We start from the raw sequence: 19,915 nt of genomic DNA on the forward strand, positions 1-19,915 counted from the left end.
TTCAATTGAAAATTAGAAAACTAAAAGAATGTTAATTGATTAAATAATAGTCGTTATTCCAATGACCCAAAAAAATGTGTGTAAGTATAATTGATGTCCCGCCCCCCGACAAAGTTCATTGTTCAGTGTCAGCAATACAGGGAAGAGCATATTGATATAAAAAATTGTAAAAGAGGGGATTAGATGGGCAATGCAATAAATGTGTATTGCCAAAGTAACAATAAGAAACCAATAAAAAGTAATACCTGTAATAAAAAAAATGATATAGGGCAAAATGTGCCAGCACTGACAACGTTTGATGAGACAGGTATGCAGCTGTGTTGCACCGTTGAGTGAAAATTGTAAGACTAGATGAGGCTCCATTGAGACTACCTTAGGTTCACAATAATATGTGGCCTCAATAGCCCAGGTGCAAACAACGTGGGGCCTTAATCAGCATATTTAAATGTCTGTATAGAATAATATTCTCTGGTGTGTATTTTTGTAGTGCAGCTGAATTACTAGTCTCCGGATTGTTGATGTAACCAAGGACCCGCCTATGGTCTCATATAAAAAAAACATACCATTATTTCAGTCAAATAGCTGAAACACCTGTCTCCAGATTGTTACATTACAGGTTGAGTCTCCTATATCCAAATATTCAGAAATACGGAATAATTTTCCCATGACTGAGATAATGAAACCTTTGATTTTTGATGGTTCAGTGTACACAAACTTTATCTAAGGCACAAAATTATTAAAAATATTGTACAAAATTACCTTCAGGCTGTGTGTATAAGGTGTATATGAAACAGAAATTAATTTCATGTATGTACACAAACTTTGCTTGAGCCACAAAATTATTGAAAATATTGTATAAAATGACCTGCAGGCTGTGTGTATAAGGTGTATATAACACATAAATGCATTCTGTGTGTATATTAGGGTCCTATTCTCAAGATATTTCATTATGATATGAGAGGGGGGGGCGGCGCAAGGATCATCAGTGCCCGGTCTGCTGCTCCTGTCCCTGATTCATTTGGAATATTGTATATTTCAGATATCTAAAGGACTATTCTGTGTCACTCATAAGGATATTAGGATTTTTGCCTTCTGTTAATAATTTATTTATCCCATCCATGTCTGTACATCTATATCCAGCACATAAACTGCACTGTAGTGGGTGCTGGACATAAGCTTATGGAATAGCATACAACATTTGTTATGTAAAATTGATGAACTCTTTCTTTATTTCCTTATTGTGACAGTTTATTGTCTGCCAGCAGAAAATAATTATCCTTTTTACTTTCAGGAGAGAACATATTATATAGTGTGTGCTCTTGAAGCTTCCCAAACCTTCTTATGTGTGCATATGGAGCATATATATTAAATGTAGTCTCTCAGACAAACTGAGTCATGAAGAAAACCTTCTATTTATTTGCTAAAGGCATAATGTGCATGATCCTATCTAATGCATTAATGAAAAGGCAATATAGAACAAGATGACTTGTACTCTTAAATTATGTTAATGCCGTTAGATGATGTTGTTTACATCACTTTTGTACATTGGATGGTGCTGCAATAAGTTCTACAATTTATGTTCTTACAGGTCCAAGTTCAAAACCCACAACAGAAGAAACTGAGGCAGTTGATGATATTGGTTCCAGTTCTGAATTATTAAATGACTTGTTTGCTGCCGCGGTTCTTAATGAGCACTTTGAGGCTTTAGAAGGTATTTTATATTTGTTGTCTCAGTTATGTCAGGCAAAGGGGTTGGGGAGCAGGAATGAGGGGCAGCAAAACAAATGAGCTAATACAGCAGAGGAATCACAAGAAAATAACTAACCAACCCCAGTAGTTATCCATATACTGTATGCTGTTACTAGGAGTCCAATTATTGCTGCGGTGACACCACCACAAACTGCTAATAGATATGTTACTAGAAACAATGGAAACTGGGCCCTAAAGAAGGGATGGATTAATGCATGGTAAATGAGCTAGCATTGTGGAATTAATTTACTGTTGCTAAAGAATTATTGGATTATAGTGTGTGGGGAGAGCAGGTGATTTCCCGATGAACATATCTCACACAACTGACTAAAGTGACAAACTAATCCTAAGATTACATTAGTAATGTTTGCATCTGTGGGGTAAGGCTGGGTACGGGATCCCCCCGCCGGCATACCGACAACAGCCGTAAGTACCCTAACCCAACCCCTACCCCTATACCTCCCTCCTGCACCCTAAACCTAACCTCTCCCACCGTAGTGCCTAAACTAACCCTCCCCCATAACCTCCTCCCTGCCTCCCCCCCATCCTCTCCTAGTTCCTAACCCTAAACCTCCCCCTAGTGCCTAACCTTAAACACTAACCCTAGCCCTGGTACATACTGGTGGGATTCTAAGCACCAGTATCCCCACAGCCGGCATTTCAACTACCTCCCCATCTGTGTCTCTTGATTTTTATCAGTGGTGGAATATAGGAGAAAATGTATTTATTACTTTCTCATTATTTTGTAGGCATTGAAGAAGAGGCTCCCACAATAGCACATGGAGAGCCTATTAGTGACAGAAGAAGTACATTTCAGGCCCACTTAGCTCCTGTGCTCACCCCTGGCCAGGTTTGTATGTTTGGGAAATGCGTACTCATTATTACTATAGGACTTCATAAGTGTCCGTGTTTAAAAAAACAAACAAACAAACAAAAAAAAACACATTTTTAAATAATTTATTATTTTTATTATTAAAATTATGAAGCAGGAGGTACGATTGAATATAATGTCTTAGTATTTATGTAAAGTACTCTATACTTTACATATCTAGGATGATCATTCTCATGGAGTGATATGTATTTTTGTCTGTGTCCAAAACAGACACCACATACTGTATATCAATTACAGAAGACAGACAGTCGATGCTAGCAGCTGATAAATATCAATAAAGTGCATAAGTAGAAAACAAATATCTGTAGCTTAATGAGGTAGCAAGTTTGTGTTAGTCTGCTATTAACCATATCACCTATAGTGCAGACTGTCCAGCTGGCTGTGAAGCAGTGTACTGGTATCAGCAGATTGAGGCAGAAATATACACTACCCTCTTGTCTGCTTAGGGGTGAGAGGGTTTAGTGACATTGCAGCAATGTGGAATAGACACATAATATTGTAGTAATAGAAATTAAGTTGTGTCCTAGAGCCTGTGCATACAATATTTCTAAGTGTCAGAGATTTTCAGTTCTCAATATTTTTATCCACTGTCAAGATAACAAAAGTGTACTCATGATTTATATTGTTACAGTAGCTGTAAATATTAACGTGTTGGGTATGGGATCCCGACAGGGTTAGGATACCGCCACCTGTTGGTAGGTATCCTAACCCTTCTTCTACCCCTCTCTCCCCGCACACTGAACCTTAACTCCCCCCACCTAGTGCCTAACCCTCCCTGCCTAGTGCCTAACCCTCCCTGCCTAGTGCCTAACCCTCCCTGCCTAGGGTCTAACCCTAACCCCTATCCCTCCCTGTCCCCACACTACTTACCTTCAGGATGCCGGCGCCAGGATTTTGACAGGTGTCGGGATACCGGCGCCGGTATTCTAAGCGCTGGCATCCCATGTGCCAGGATTGTGACTACATCCCTGATTAACAAATGTGTTTGGCCATTGTAGTGACCTGTCCTATAGCATTGACTCAATCAAAGTAAAAGTTACACACTGCCACGATGATCTCCAAAGCTAGGATTTATGCACAATTATAACAAAAACACACAAACGCCTTGTGCAAAAAACGGTGAATAGCGAGTAGTTCTAAAAGCACAATTATTCACAGTTACTATCAATTGTGTGTGTGTGTGTAAATGCAGATGTCTCTGCTAATGTATAATTGCTGAAGACAGGAAAACAGGTTATCCAGCATCAAACACTTACCCGCTCCCAATTATACACTGTGGCAGTGACCAGGGGAAAGGGAATCGGAGTGAGGTGCTCTAGGGAATGGAATAAAGTACCTGATCTTGCCATTTGTGTTTGCCCAAGTGGCAGAGCAGTAACTACACTTTTTGGTGCCCTGTGCCAGAAAGAGCATTGGCACCCCTCCTTTTTTTAATAAGGATATAACACCTGAAAAAGGGCCATGGCTTCATGGGGAAGGGCCAGGGAGGAGATAGAGGAGGCCATGAGATGCTGGGGATAAAATAAGAAGAAGCTACAAATGAGAATGATAATAAACAGGAAATTTACAGGCAATGTATCGTTACAACGCATCACACCGTCGCTGGGTCGCACCATCGTGTGTGTACGCAGCTTTAGACTTGGGCAGAGGAGAGCAGGCATAAAATATTGACATTAATGCTTCATATTAGAGGTGGTGTGGAGGAAGAACTCTATTCAAGTAATTCTATCCCTGAAACCCGTAGCACAGAGTGGTAGATTCCCCTTGTTCGTTCCCTGTCACAAGACGCAGATCTATAACAGATTGATAGTGTTTAGCTCAGCAGACTTTATATGTTAGTATCATCATGCATGTGTGCATTTATATGTCTTTTTGCTTCTTCATTAATAACCTCTTTTAATACCACAGGTTAAACAAGTGCTGAATAAACTGTATGAGAACAAGAAAATTGCTAGTGCAACTCACAACATTTATGCATACAGGTACTGAGTTTTACTTTAATATTAATCAATACATCAGCAGACAAGGAGCTTTATATACTTCTCCTTTATAAACGAGTAAAATCAAGTTACTGTGGGCCTGATTCACTACGGGTCGCTATTCTGCTTATATGCACGCAACTGCGTTGCTAATATCAGCGGTGATATTTAAATGTTTGCGCTCACAGCCTGACATAAGGACACCCACTTCCCCTTATTCACATTCGTATAATTTGACAACATAGCGATACAATAAGTAACATCGGACCCATACGCACAGTTAAGGCAGGTCAGACCTCACTCAGGAATTGCTAACTTCAGCGCACGGTATGAGACCTCAGGTAGCGAATGGTTTTGCAGTGGCTAATTTGTGCAGGCCCATGCAACGGCGTTGAAATGCACTGGCACGCCTGCGTTCGCCCGACCACCCCCCCATCACCACCCACAAACAGCACATCAATCACTCTGTTATGGGTCTGCATAGCCTCTGCGCACACAGTTCTGAGCACAGCGCCTGGCTCGCGCACTGCGATGTATGCGTTGTGCAAATTAATCGACCGATTGCATGCGTGTGTTCCTTGCTAAATCAGGCCCAGTGTTTTTACCAAAACCTAGTTTACACAACTATCACCATTAGAAAGTACCTTGTTGGATACTGATCACATTCTCCAGCCACCTCCTAATTTCCCTAAAGCAATACATTACCACCTCTTAGAAATGTACATTCACTCTTTCTCTAGTAAAACAAATAACTGCCCAATAGAACACTGCAGGGTGCGCTGATGCTTTATATAACACTAGCTGTTGTCTGCGGCTTCGCCCACAATAAAATCGCTTCTGCCAATATTTTTTTTATTTGGGGTGTTCTAGTCGTGTTGCTTTGCATAGGTACCCTGACATGGGTTTGGCCCACGGTACCAGCAACATACAGACTGGTGGCAGCAGCGCCTTCACCCACCACTCACACCAATGTCACTGTGTGCCCTGTGCACAGACTGCTATGTAGCCTATCCTATTCACCCACCACTCACACCAATGTCACTGTGTGCCCTGTGCATAGACTGCTATGTAGCCTATCCTATTCACCCACCACTCACACCAATGTCACTATGTGCTCTTTGCACAGACTGCTATGTAGCCTATCCTATTCACCCACCACTCACACCAATGTCACTGTGTGCCCTCTGCACAGACTGCTATGTAGCCTATCCTAGTCATCCACCACTCACACCAATGTCACTGTGTGCCCTGTGCATAGACTGCTATGTAGCCTATCCTATTCACCCACCACTCACACCAATGTCACTGTGTGCCCTGTGCACAGACAGCTATGTAGCCTATCCTATTCACCCACCACTCACACCAATGTCACTGTGTGTCCTGTGCACAGACTGCTGTGTAGCCTATCCTATTCACCCACCACTCACACCAATGTCACTATGTGCTCTTTGCACAGACTGCTATGTAGCCTATCCTATTCACCCACCACTCACACCAATGTCACTGTGTGCCCTCTGCACAGACTGCTATGTAGCCTATCCTATTCATCCACCACTCACACCAATGTCACTATGTGCTCTTTGCACAGACTGCTATGTAGCCTATCCTATTCACCCACCACTCACACCAATGTCACTGTGTTCCTTGTGCACAGACTGCTGTGTAGCCTATCCTATTCACCCACCACTCACACCAATGTCACTGTGTGCCCTGTGCACAGACTGCTGTGTAGCCTATCCTATTCACCCACCACTCACACCAATGTCACTGTGTGTCCTGTGCACAGACTGCTGTGTAGCCTATCCTATTCACCCACCACTCACACCAATGTCACTATGTGCTCTTTGCACAGACTGCTATGTAGCCTATCCTATTCACCCACCACTCACACCAATGTCACTGTGTGCCCTCTGCACAGACTGCTATGTAGCCTATCCTATTCATCCACCACTCACACCAATGTCACTATGTGCTCTTTGCACAGACTGCTATGTAGCCTATCCTATTCACCCACCACTCACACCAATGTCACTGTGTGTCCTTTGCACAGACTGCTGTGTAGCCTATCCTATTCACCCACCACTCACACCAATGTCACTATGTGCTCTTTGCACAGACTGCTATGTAGCCTATCCTATTCACCCACCACTCACACCAATGTCACTGTGTGCCCTCTGCACAGACTGCTATGTAGCCTATCCTATTCATCCACCACTCACACCAATGTCACTATGTGCTCTTTGCACAGACTGCTATGTAGCCTATCCTATTCACCCACCACTCACACCAATGTCACTGTGTGTCCTGTGCACAGACTGCTGTGTAGCCTATCCTATTCACCCACCACTCACACCAATGTCACTATGTGCTCTTTGCACAGACTGCTATGTAGCCTATCCTATTCACCCACCACTCACACCAATGTCACTGTGTTCCTTGTGCACAGACTGCTGTGTAGCCTATCCTATTCACCCACCACTCACACCAATGTCACTGTGTGCCCTGTGCACAGACTGCTGTGTAGCCTATCCTATTCAAGTGAACGCAGGCCCAAAGCACCTCTTCACCAACCACTTACTGGCTGTGCGCATGATACCACACCTATCTCTTGCATTGATGAGGTATGAGGTCAATACATTTTTTTTTATTATTGCTCAGCTATAACGTGACTGATCGAGATGAAACAAAGTGCAGGTTATTCCTAGGAGTTTCCACTACAAAATGATGCAGTTTTCATGAAAATCGGTTCAGTCCTTTTTACGCCAACTTGGAACAGACAGACACAATGTTCTTATTATATTAATATAGATATTTGTGAAATTAAATAAATTGGAAATCTACAATGAATGAAAAATCCACAAATAAGCTTAATTTAACATTTAGTTCATTAGTATATAGATATATAAGCAGTTTAATATGAAACAACACAGTGGGAGTTAAGCATCCATGTAGGCACATATCACCCTGTCTCTGCAATCTTGGCTCAGAGTTAAGTGAGCGTGTTACCTAGTTAGCAGACATACTTGAAGAAAACAAAAAGTAATTTCTACAGCTTGAAAAGTGTAATTGTGATGATTCCAAGAGATATGCTCTATGTAATACTGATGTTATTTAGTGTATATATAGAAAGTGAGATAGAAAACGCAAGATGGACGGCAGTCCAGGACTTGAACAAATAGAGATTCAATTCAATGTTTTCAAGTTATTTACATTTTTGTCAGTGATCTATAGAGACATCACCCTTCTGTGCACTTCAGCTTCCCACGCGAGCTCCGAGCGCAGGTCTGCAGCATCATGGCGTACATCACAATGCTCGTCATACTGGGCGGAGCTAAATGAATAAAACCGTTATTGTTGTTATTCTGGTGACAGGTGACCAAAGCACAACGTGTGGACAGATCCTCTGGAAATTAATTACATTATAATGCTATTTAAGCAAACCAATATTTCTCTTAACATAAAGTCATTACTTCTGTAGTCATAAGACGTATTCAGTAATTCTACATCTGTAAATATATAAACGTTATTTGTACTAGATGAATGAAAATGAAAGGGACGTTATTAGATTTAGTACAAATGACTCAGGCTAATAAATGTATTCCTGAATAGCTATAAAAAAAACTATTTCAGGACAAAACATCATTTGACCCATTTATAGCTCTTCAGGAATATATTTGTTAGGCTGAATTATTTGTGCTAAATGTAATACAGGTTGAGTCTCCCATATCAGAAATGCTCGGGACCGGGAGCATTTCGGATTTTGGATAATTTCTGTTAATAGAATACCTTGCTGGGGGGGACCAGGAGATGTCACCGGAGGCCTGGCGTGTGCAGCAGAGGGGTCCAGCAAGTGTCACAGGAGACCTGGCGTGTGCTGCGGGGGTGTCCGGTGGATGTCGTGAGTGATCCGGCGTGTGTCGGGGGAAGTCCGGCAGGTGTCACGTGAGGCCCGGCATGTGCGGCAAGGGTAGGTCCTGCAATAGGGTCCATCAAGTGCTGCGGGGGAGTCCGGCGAGTGTCACGAAGTGCCTGGCATGCGCTGCAGTGGGGGGAGCGCGGCATATAGACCACGCCGCTAGTGATTGGTCATTGATCTGTGACGTCATGACGTCACGACTGCCCAAAAAAACTTTGGGTATTGGAATATTTCGGTTAATAGAATTACGGATATGGAAGACTCAACCTATAGTGACCCTTTTAGTTTATCAGAGCATCAGTATGGTAATGTGTTCTGGGGAATTGGTAGGTTGCATTCTCATTCCCTTCAAAGACAAGGGTGAGATACCATCAAACTAATAATGGATAATGATTGGTCTATTATTTTTTGCACATATTTTCATGTATATAAATGTATTGATCATGCAGAGATGTATTACAAATTGATGCATAGATTGTAGAAATTGTGGCAAGGTGGGCAGTCTTCTCCACGTGTTTTGGGTATGCCCTCTCTTGAGTTGTTAAGGAAAGACATATTCTCGCATATTCGCAGGGCTGCAGGTATCTCCTGACCCTTTGGAATAAGGGGGACAAGGACCAGCACCTGATAGTGCAGTAATTGATTAAACCGTGAAAATGTGTGAATTGATATTAATATGCGCGTACCGTATATATACTTGTATATTAAGCATATCACAAACAATCTTTAGATCGCAGTCATAGGGTCCCACATCGGACGTAGCCTTCAGCTTTTGTCTTTCTTCCCCACAACAACCAGGAAGTCACCTGATAATATGCAGCTAGTGTATGAGTGCAGGCTGCACACATACAGTAGCTGCATATTATCAGGTTGCAATAGTCCGGTTGGTGACTTCCTGGTTGTTGTGGGGAAGAAAGACAAAAGCTTAAGGCTACGTCCGATGTGGGACCTATGACTGCGATCTAAAGATTGTTTATTTTCAAGGATCAAGCAGCCACCTGTTTGAAAATGGAGCATAGTGTGACTTAGTATCTAAGGAGGAAATAGACTTCCTGAACCGTATAATTTCCCGTGTGATTGAAGAATTTAAGGGGCAGCGCCATAGTTCTATCCCACTTTTTGTATCTCCTGACCCTTGATTAGCTTTGATCCATATTCATGGGGGTGATGTATCTTCTGGTGACTGATATATAATGGGGCATACAGTGCCTTGCAAAAGTATTCACTCCCCTTGGCTTTTTACCTTTTTTGTTACATTACAACCTGTTATTTATTTATTTATTTTAATCTGAATTTTATGTGATGGATCTGCACAAAATAGTCTAATTTGGTGACGTGAAATGAGAAAAATATATATAAAAAAAGAATATTTCTAAATAAAATTCTGAAAATTGGCATGTGCATATGTAATCACCCCCTTTTCTATGAAGCCCCTCAAAAGTTATGGTGCAACCAATTACTTTCAGAAGTCACATAATTCGTGAAATGAAGTCCACCTGTGTGAAATCTAAGTGTCACATGATCTATTAGTATAAACACATCTTTTCTGAAAGGCCCCAGAGGCTGCAACACCACTAAGCAAGAGGCATCACACCATGAAAACCAAGGAGCTCTCCAAAGAAGTCAGGGACAAAGTTGCTGAGGAGTACAATTCTGGGTTGGCTTGGGTTATAAAAAAATATCCAGATCTTTGATGATCCCCCGGAGCACCATCAAATCCATCATCATCAAATGGAAAGAACATGGTACCACAACAAACCTGCCAAGAGAGGGCCTCCCACCAAAACTCACAGACCGGGCAAGGAGGACATTAATCAGAGAGGCAGCACAGAGACCAAAGGTAACCCTGAAGGAGCTGCAGAGTTCCACAGCAGAGACTGGTGTATCTGTGCATGTGACCACAATAAGCTGTACACTCCATAGAGCTGGGCTTTATGAGTGGCCAGAAAAAAGCCATTACTTAGTGATAAAAATAAGAAGACACGATTTGAGTTTGCCAAAAGGCATGTGGGCGACTCCCCAAATGTATGGAGGAAGGTGCTCTGGTCAGATGAGACTAAAACTTAACTTTTCGGCCACCAAGGAAGACGCTATGTCTGCGGCAAACCCAACACATCCCATCACCCCAAGAACACCATCCCCACAGTGAAACATGGTGATGGCAGCATCATGCTGTGGAGACGTTTTTCAGCAGCAGGGACTGGGAAACTGATTCGAGTCGAGGGAAAGATGGATGGTGCTAAATACAGGGATATTCTTGAGCAAAACCTGTTTCAGTCTGCCTGTGATTTGAGACTGGGACAATGACCCGAAGCATACTGCTAAAGCAATACTCGAGTGGTTTAAGGGGAAACATTTAAATGTGTTTAAATGGCCTAGTCAAAGCCCAGATCTCAATCCAATTGAGAATCTGTGGTCAGACTTGAAGATTGCTGTTCACAAGCGGAAACCATCCAACATGAAGGAGCTGAAGTAGTTTTGCCTTGAGGAATGGGCAAAAATCCCAAGGCAAGATGTGGCATCTCATAGAGACTTATCCAAAGTGACTTGCAGCTGTAATTACAGCAAAAGGTGGCTTGACAAAGTACTGACTTTAGGGGTGTGAATAGTTATGCACGCTGAAGTTTTCAGTTATGTTGTCCTAAATGTTGTTTGATTCACAATATAAAAAAAAAAACAACTTCGCAGTTGTAGGCATGTTCTGTGAATGAAATGATGCACACCATGAAACAATCCATTTTAATTCCAGGTTGTGAGGCAAAAAATTAGAAAAATACAAAGGGGGTGAATAATTTTGCAAGGCAACTATATTTAGAGCCGCTAAGACAGCGATCGCTCAAAACTGGCGGTCTGCAGTAATGCCAGATCTGAGCCATATGGAAATAAAGCGCAGAAGCATTATAAAACTGTGGATTGTAGTTACTCCTCCTCTGCCTCTTCTCTCCTGGTGAGCTGGCTTACTGTAGCTGGAGTGATTATACAGAGGGTAGGGGAGATGGCGGAGCCTGTGGTACGTATTCTGACCTGGCTATCTTACCCGCTCCAACAGTTCAACGCTAAACCGTCTTTTTTTGCCCTCAGTGACGCCCCATGTGTTATAATCTTGACTGGTGTTTCTTTTTTCTACTTTTTCATAATATATTATAAGTATTATTTTGCCCACAGGATATACTCCAAAAAGACAAATACATTTATACAAGACTGTGAAGATGATGGAGAAACGGCAGCGGGTAAACGACTGCTACATCTTATGCAGGTAATTAGAATCGTACTGGCACATATTGGGATATACCTGGCAGGTGCCTTTCACCATCTGTAATATGTAAAGTGCAAGAGAATTTGTGTGAGGAGATGGGAACAATGGGGCTAATAATATGTGAGGGAACTATTATTGTGCACTGGGGCAGCACTTCAGATGGCCTTTGTGTGCGCTCATCTAATATTTGTGAAAGCCTATTAAATCGCTAGGAACCAAAAACATCCCTGTGGTACCAGGTGTCTAAGGGTCTGATACAGAGGTGTACGATGGCTTGCGTAGAACTCTGTTGCTTGAAGATCTGCAAATGCGCTAGATCTGTACTGCGCATGTGCAGATCTCCTTCTGCAAGCTCGCTGGCAGTACCCAGCTGGCACAGCCTGATGGACAGGCTGTGGCCACTAGGTGGTGGAGCAGGGGCGACGTTTTCTGGGCATGCTGAAGCCATTGGCAGCTTCAGGTTGAAGGTTAGTCAGATAAAGAATGGTCACGTGGAGTGATTTGATGCTGCATCTTCGGACGCAGCTGCGGAGCACAGAAGCCGGCAGGAGGTGTTGACTTACGCAAGACGCCTCTTGTAGCATTAGCATATTTTAGCACCGTAGCTACGTCTCCTATGTCCTTTTCTGAATGGGCCCCTAAATGCCATAGTACTGTATGCTGCAAACTGCACCTTATATTTTCTATTCTGTTTTCGTATTATATTTACATATTCTGACTACAGTATGTTTCCGCTGCTGTATTTCTAGATTTTGGATGCCAGAGATGTAGTGGTGGTGGTGTCACGATGGTACGGAGGTATCCTTCTTGGGCCCGATCGCTTTAAGCATATCAACAACTGTGCACGAAACCTGTTGGTGGAGCATAGCTACACCCAGTCTGCAGTGAGTTATATTTGGTGTATTGCTTCTCATAATACAGTTTGGTTTCATCTCTAACATAAACATGGACACTTATATTTTACACCTATAAAAGTTACTGTAAGCCACTGCAACTAAAGATATAGGGACCAAAACAAATATTTGAATCACAGCTGGAGTCTGGTGGGATACAATACTTGTTACTACATTAAACCATTGTGGACACTGGGGTATAAAGGTGCAGGACAGAAGCTTGGGCACCTTAAATCTAAGTCAATAAAGCTTAATCTGCTCCCCCTCTATGCCCCAGTGGCTGCCCGGGAGTTCAGTTTGGAAATGCCCGCCAGATCTGGGCACTATTTTCCTATTTTCTGGAGCAACTACAGGTTGAGTCTCCCATATCCAAAATGCTTGGGACCATGGGTATTTTGCATAATGGAATCTTCTGTATTTTGGAATATTTGCATATCATGATGAAATATTTTGGAAATGGGACCCCAATATACATGCAGAATGCATTTATGTGTTATATACACCTTATACACACAGCCTGCAGGTCATTTTATACAATATTTTCAATAATTTTGTGGCTCAAGCTAAGTTTGTGTACATACATGAAATTCATTTATGTTTCATATACACCCTATACACACAGCGTGTAGGTCATTTTATACATTATTTTTAATAATTTGTGCCTTAGAGAAAGTTTATGTACATTGAACCATCAAAAATCAAAGGTTTCATTATCTCAGTTATGCCAAAATTATTCCGTGTTTCGGAATATTTGGATATGGGAGACTCAACCTGTACTACACTTTTTTTTCCCTTTATTTTACATGCTTTACTTTTATTTATTCTTTAGAGGAAGCCTTCTCCTTCATCGAATCCTGCACAGCCATGGTGGCTGCGGCATTTCTGGATAGGATCTGTAAAATAGGCAAATCTGTGGCAGCCCAAAATGGCATAGTGGTTAGCATTATTGTCTCACAACATTGAGATCCTGGGTTCAATTCTCACCAAGGCCCTATGTGTATGGAGTCGGTGCGTTCTTCCATGTTTGCATGGGTTTTCTCTGGTTTCTTCCCACACTCCAAAAACATACTAATTAACTATATCAATGGTTCCCAAACTGGGTGCCTCAGGACACTTGCAGGGGTACCTTGGGTGGGTGGTCAAGTACAAATAAAAATATTTTTAGGCCGTGTGATAGGTAAAATCAGTGCTAATGGCTGCCAATCAAGTAATATGTGGACAAAAAGAAACACAGCCCTGTCATCCACCACATAACTAAACCTAAGGGTGACATAGAAGCACAATTTACTTCATTTATTTTTGGCCCAGGGGTGCTGTGTAAAAAATGCTGATACTCTAGGGTGCCATATTTCGAAACCGTTTTAATAACCACTGGACCATCACACACACTATATACACGTGTTTGTATGTGTGGTAGGAAAGATATATAGATTGTAAGCTTCACTGATGTGAATGTCCAAATATTCTCTGTAAAGCGCTGCAGAATATCTGTACGCTATATAAATAACTGGTAATAAATAAATAATGCAAACATGTAAAAGGTTAGATCTACTTTGGATCATTTTCACCCAGTTGTGCAACAGGCGGGCTGTGATTGCAAGGGGAGCACAGTTTTACACTTTCTGATAGGAGAGGGACTTGTTTGGAATAAGGTGCACAATGGAGAATGCACCTGGGCTCCCGATACTAATTCAGAAATGGACGTCTTTGAACGCAGTAGTGATGTGAAAATATGCTAATTTAGCAGGAGGCGTCTGAGGAAAGAAAGACGCCTCCTGACAGCAGCGCAAATCCAAGTATTGCGTCCTGAGAAGCAGCATCGGATCATCTACGAGACCATCGGCCATCTGAGTAGCCCTCGCAGCTCTGCACCCAAGGTCAGGGTTCTGCATTGGAAGTCGCAGACCCTGGCCTCAGCACTCAGAAAACGAGGACGACATGCCCCCGTTTTCGAGGGGCTGTTTTATCACCCCCAAACAGCCACAGCCTGTCAATCACCTCTGCTCAAGCATGGATATGCTTAAAACTTGTACTGTAATGGCAGAGTTTAGGAAATAATAAATATAATAAATGAATCCTATATATATATGAGCATCTGCGTACATCAGGAATAAAGGGAGTGTCCACTTATTGCAAAAAGAACTAACAGTTTATTCCATACCACATGCAGTCAAACAGAGTTTGATCCAATCAGTAGCCAGTATGTTTTTGGAGTGTTTTAGAAAACAAAGCCACGTACGTGGGTTTTGATGTACATCATCAAACCACTGAATTATGTGATTGGTCAAGTCATTGAGCACGGGGATTGTCTTTTGTCTATAAGTTCATTGAATAGAATATATCTCCCACCATAGGTGTACATTGTAATATTACCGACCCCCTTTCCTTACACCCCAGTGTCCAAATGTCCCCATTCTTCTATCACCCCCACCCTCAAGGGTAATAAATGCCTCAGCGGCAACAGATCTATTGTTTGCAATTGTAATGCATAATGCTTTTTGTGTGTAACTTGGTCACAACTCTTTGTGACGTATAGCAGGACATACATGGAAATCAGAAACCTGGTAAGTTTCTTTCAGGTAAAATGTGTAACAAATGAATAATAACTGAGCTTAAACACTAATGTTATGCTTTAATTGTACAGTTGTCTCATTTCAACCCTTCTTTTATATGTATTTTTTATTGTTATTGCTTATTTCAGGAAGAATCTGGTAAGCATCTTGGAAAGAGCAAAAGTCATCCAAAAGAAAACAAGAAGAGGATAGAACATTAATAAATATTTGTATATATATTATATATATATATTTAAAACAAGGAAGGTGCCGGCCCCAGCTTCTATGCTCGACAGAGGAATTCTATGACCACAGTTTGTAATACGTTCTCCCGAATACAACAGGGTGTCAGCTAGACTTAGTGTGTACAGACCTTTGGATGAGGCCTTTAAGTGGAAATGGTGTAAATTTACTAGGTTTTGAGCGACTGACGTATACTTTGTGAAAATAGTGCAATAAATATCTAGTGCATAAATTAATAGATAAAAATATATCAATGTGATCAAATATTTAAAATATTATCAATTTAATAAGGTATTAAAAAAACATATATCAGAACCAATAAACACACACAAATAAATGCTTATACATGCCTTAATCCTAATCATAGGATTTGGCAAAATATTTCATATATAGGCACGTTTGTGCAAATATTGTATATAAAGCAGTGGTCGAAGTGGGGCGGTATATGGCGGTATGATATACCGCCACTTCGTTTTTGCGGCAGAAAGTGTACCAGCACTGGGATCTAGTATGGGATCCCAGCGCTGGAACAGCAAAGTGTGGAGATGTGTCCCGCTGGGGACACATCTCTTTATCGGCGACGACGCTGGCATGGAACCAGGAGCCTCGGGTAATGGGCGGCTGCACTGCACTAGTAAGCAGCGCCACTGACAGCCAGAGCCAGCCAATTGTGGCTCACAGAGCGCTACCTAATGAGAAGCTGTCAAGTGGCAGCTTCTCATTGGCTCACAGATCCGGCCGGCCGGTGAGCTGGTCTGCGAGCCGGGATTGGATGCCAGCTTGTGTGGACATTAAACTGCATTTCAGCAGGGACCTAATGCTCCAGGCCCCGGCTCCGTTCCAGCTGCAGTGTAGCTAGAGGTAAGAGGGGAGGTTGTAGGAGGGAATATGTTAATGAGAGAGGCAGGGGGTGAGAGATGAATAGGTAGTTAGTGGTGTAGAGGGGTTGAGAGAGGGGGAACCAGTTAGAGAAAGGGACAGGGGGTGAGAGAAGGTGAAGCCGGCAGGAAGAAGTGCAGTAAGTGAAAGGTGCAGTGGCTGAGATAAAAGCAGGGGCTAAAAGGGTAGCCGTGCTCACTATTCTGTGGTGACCGCACCGGGTGTCATCCAGTGCAGGACAGCCAGTGGAGTGAGAGTTGGAGGGGGTCTGGATTCAAATCTCCATACCCCCACCTCAAAATTCCCACTTCGAGCACTGATATAAAGTGCAATCGTAGTGCTAATAAATAATCAATAAAACAGTTTAGCGGGTATTCCAATTAATATACCACAAATATGTAAGATCAAAAAATGAGAAATAAATATAGCAGCACAAGAGAGTATATAAAAGATCAGCAATAAAAACTTTGAGGCTAGATTCAAAAAATCTTTTAAAAAGTTTAAAATATATATTTAAATAGCTTGAAAGAGTTCATATAATGCTTATCTGTGTTAAGTTCATTTCAGGTAAGAGTCAGCTGTCCCAACGCGTTTCATCCATACATGGACTTCATCAAGCTATTTAAATATATATTTTAAACTTTTTAAAAGATTTTTTGAATCTAGCCTCAAAGTTTTTATCGCTGATCTTTTATATACTCTCCTGTGCTGCTATATTTATTTCTCATTTTTTGATCTTACATATTTGTGGTATATTAATTGGAATACCCGCTAAACTGTTTTATTGATTATTTATTAGCACTACGATTGCACTTTATTTACAATATTTGCACAAACGTGCCTATATATGAAATATTTTGCCAAATCCTATGATTAGGATTAAGGCATGTATAAGCATTTATTTGTGTGTGTTTATTGGTTCTGATATATGTTTTTAAATACCTTATTAAATTGATAATATTTTAAATATTTGATCACATTGATATATTTTTATCTATTAATTTATGCACTAGATCTTTATTGCACTTTTATCACAAAGTATACATCAGTCGTTCAAAACCTAGTAAATTTACACCATATATATATATATATATATATATATATATATATATATATTTTTTTTTTTTCAAATGTTGTGAAACAGAAGCGCCATCTAGTGTATAAATTCCAAATCATGGTTCGCACATTAATTCCATTCTTTTCCAAAAAAGACTCCAAAGAAAAATATATGTGTGTGTCAATTCATAAATATTATAGATTTTTCCAGTGACTCACATATCAAATTTTCAGATAGTGGTCAACATTCACCTTATAGAACTTAGCAATTATTTCATGGATTTTTATTTCTTTTAGAGGAATATGTTACAGTATTTTGGCTTAACCTTCAATCACATTGTACAGCTATTATGAGACACCCCATCATCACCACACTGTACAGCGCTCAGCTGCATGTTTAGTAATGGCTTTCATGGGTCTGTAGACTACCTCACGGGATTGACCATTCCTCTGTCCTCCGGTCGCCTCTACTGCTACTTCCAGGGATATCACGGCGTGCACTGCAGTTTTACACTTTGTGGTGGCAGGGCTCATGCCACACAGAGGACTGTACCTGGCATCCAGTTGCACAGTGCACCGATACACCAGAAACCAATGGATCTAATGCCTGGCATGGTGAGATACTGGGTATTCAATACCTGGCTGCTGCATAGTACCCTTTATACAGCACACACAGTGTCATAAACATTTACTAGTTATGATTTGGGTGAAGGGGGCGTGACCTAATTACCTTAGGCCACACCCCTAAATGACACTAATGGGGGTGTGCCATATGGCACGCCTCCCATTTAACGTCAGGCTGGGGACGAGCCCAGCATGTCTTCAGTAGCTGGGCTACCCCTTGCCCTCTCCCTGCACTGATTGGATGGTGCGCACATGCACGTGGCATCCATTCCTCTTCTCCTGGGCCAGCGCCACTGCGGCGGTGTGGGGTAACCAACCTGTCGACCACCGGCGGGACACTTTGGCCCGTAGGTATCTCCCTTGTTCGACCACACTGTTTGAACGTGCCTCGAGCCAGCCCTGCAGTCAGCATAGCACCAGAAACAAGTGAATGATCCCTCTACAAATCTGTCCAAATCAAACACTACAACTGGGACATGTAAAACAGTGGAAATCAAAAGTCATTCCTTAAGGCCCCCATGCATCAGAGATTGATTACAGCAATCATGCAATTTGCAATCGATTGAAAAAGGGAAAGATTTTTATACACAATCGATTGCAAATTGCACGATTGCTGCAATCAATCTCTGATGTATCGGGGCCTTTACCAATAGCACATTGCTAAGTGGACGTTACTTATTTATTTTTTTAATATAATGAGTACAATAGATTGTATAGACATACAGAATAAAATTATACCAAAACAGGAAGTAGCAATAATAACATTGCTGACAACATGTAACAATTCAATATTTAGGGACATAACCGTTATTGATGTTATTGTGTAGTGTCTATATATTCTTGAGGCAATTATAGGTTTAGATAGATAGAGTTATAGATGTGAGTGTATGTGTGTGTGTATATATATATATATATATATAAAAAATACACACACACAGCACTCTGCTTGTGGTCCACTCCAACTTGCCCAGGTGCCGCTGGCCCAAAGGAAATGCAGAGACTTGTACAATGCAGTGGCACTCACAGGACATGTCATCATACTATAAACCGGTGTAGTTACACCAAGTCACCAAAAGGTATCTCTATATGACGAAAATTTTAGTCCTATATGGATACCTTTGGGTGACTTGGTGTAACTACGCCGGTTTATAGTATGATGACATGTCCTGTGAGTGCCACTGCATTGTGTGTGCGTATGTGTGTATATATATATATATATATATATATTATATACACACACACACACTTTTAGGTTTTAAACAACTATACATTTTGACTGGTTTCCATATCTATGCTAGTGGTTCACATACTTTTTTCTGCCATGACACACTGAAGATTTTAAGAGAGATAAAGATAAATTAACCCTATTGTACCCAAAGTGCGCACACTCCCAGTGGTTCTTTATATACCAAACACCACATTCTCTTTAACCATAGTAGTTTACTGTAGGACTCCTTTCCTCTTCGTCTCCCGTCCTACTGAGTCTGTGACTGCCTGCTCCTCTCCGGTTCTAAAACATTTGCTTTGCTGCAGCTGCCTGCCTGCTCCCGGCTCCTCTCTGGTGCTGCAGGAAGCCAGGGGGTAGATGGGACTTTGGCCCTGATTCAGAGCCGGACGCTATTTGCGCCCGCTCGTTCAGAAAAAGGAGCCGGCTATTTAAATTGAGCGCTCGTTCTTTGCGGTCTGTTGATGCCTCTATGTCTGAGCGAGCGAACAAAACATGCGCTCGCTATTTTGTAAAGACGCCCCCTGGCCGCTCGCATCCTACGTCATCTCCGCTATTTATTAGATTAATCGAGTACATCGAAAGGCGTCTGAACTGCTCGCAGTGCTTGTGGTTGGATTTTCCTACCGCAATCATGCGAACAGTTCAGGC

General features: G+C 41.7%; 1 protein-coding gene across 2 annotated transcripts in view; it reads left to right on the plus strand.

Moving 5' to 3' along the window:
• IMPACT (impact RWD domain protein) overlaps positions 1 to 15,665 on the plus strand; it is a 47,039-nt gene extending 31,374 nt beyond the window's left edge. For both annotated transcript variants that reach the window (XM_088469787.1, XM_088469788.1), the window contains 6 exons: positions 1,589 to 1,711; positions 2,499 to 2,599; positions 4,550 to 4,623; positions 11,702 to 11,792; positions 12,542 to 12,676; positions 15,387 to 15,665. In XM_088469787.1, coding sequence (XP_088325913.1) covers positions 1,589 to 1,711; positions 2,499 to 2,599; positions 4,550 to 4,623; positions 11,702 to 11,792; positions 12,542 to 12,676; positions 15,387 to 15,458 — 596 coding nt within the window. In that variant the 3' untranslated portion in view covers positions 15,459 to 15,665. The remainder of the gene's footprint in view (positions 1 to 1,588; positions 1,712 to 2,498; positions 2,600 to 4,549; positions 4,624 to 11,701; positions 11,793 to 12,541; positions 12,677 to 15,386) is intronic.
• The last annotated feature ends 4,250 nt before the right edge of the window (positions 15,666 to 19,915 follow it).

This window comes from Taudactylus pleione, unplaced genomic scaffold (assembly GCF_031769625.1).
Source record: "Taudactylus pleione unplaced genomic scaffold, aTauple2 ptg000093l, whole genome shotgun sequence".
Lineage (NCBI taxonomy): Eukaryota > Metazoa > Chordata > Amphibia > Anura > Myobatrachidae > Taudactylus > Taudactylus pleione.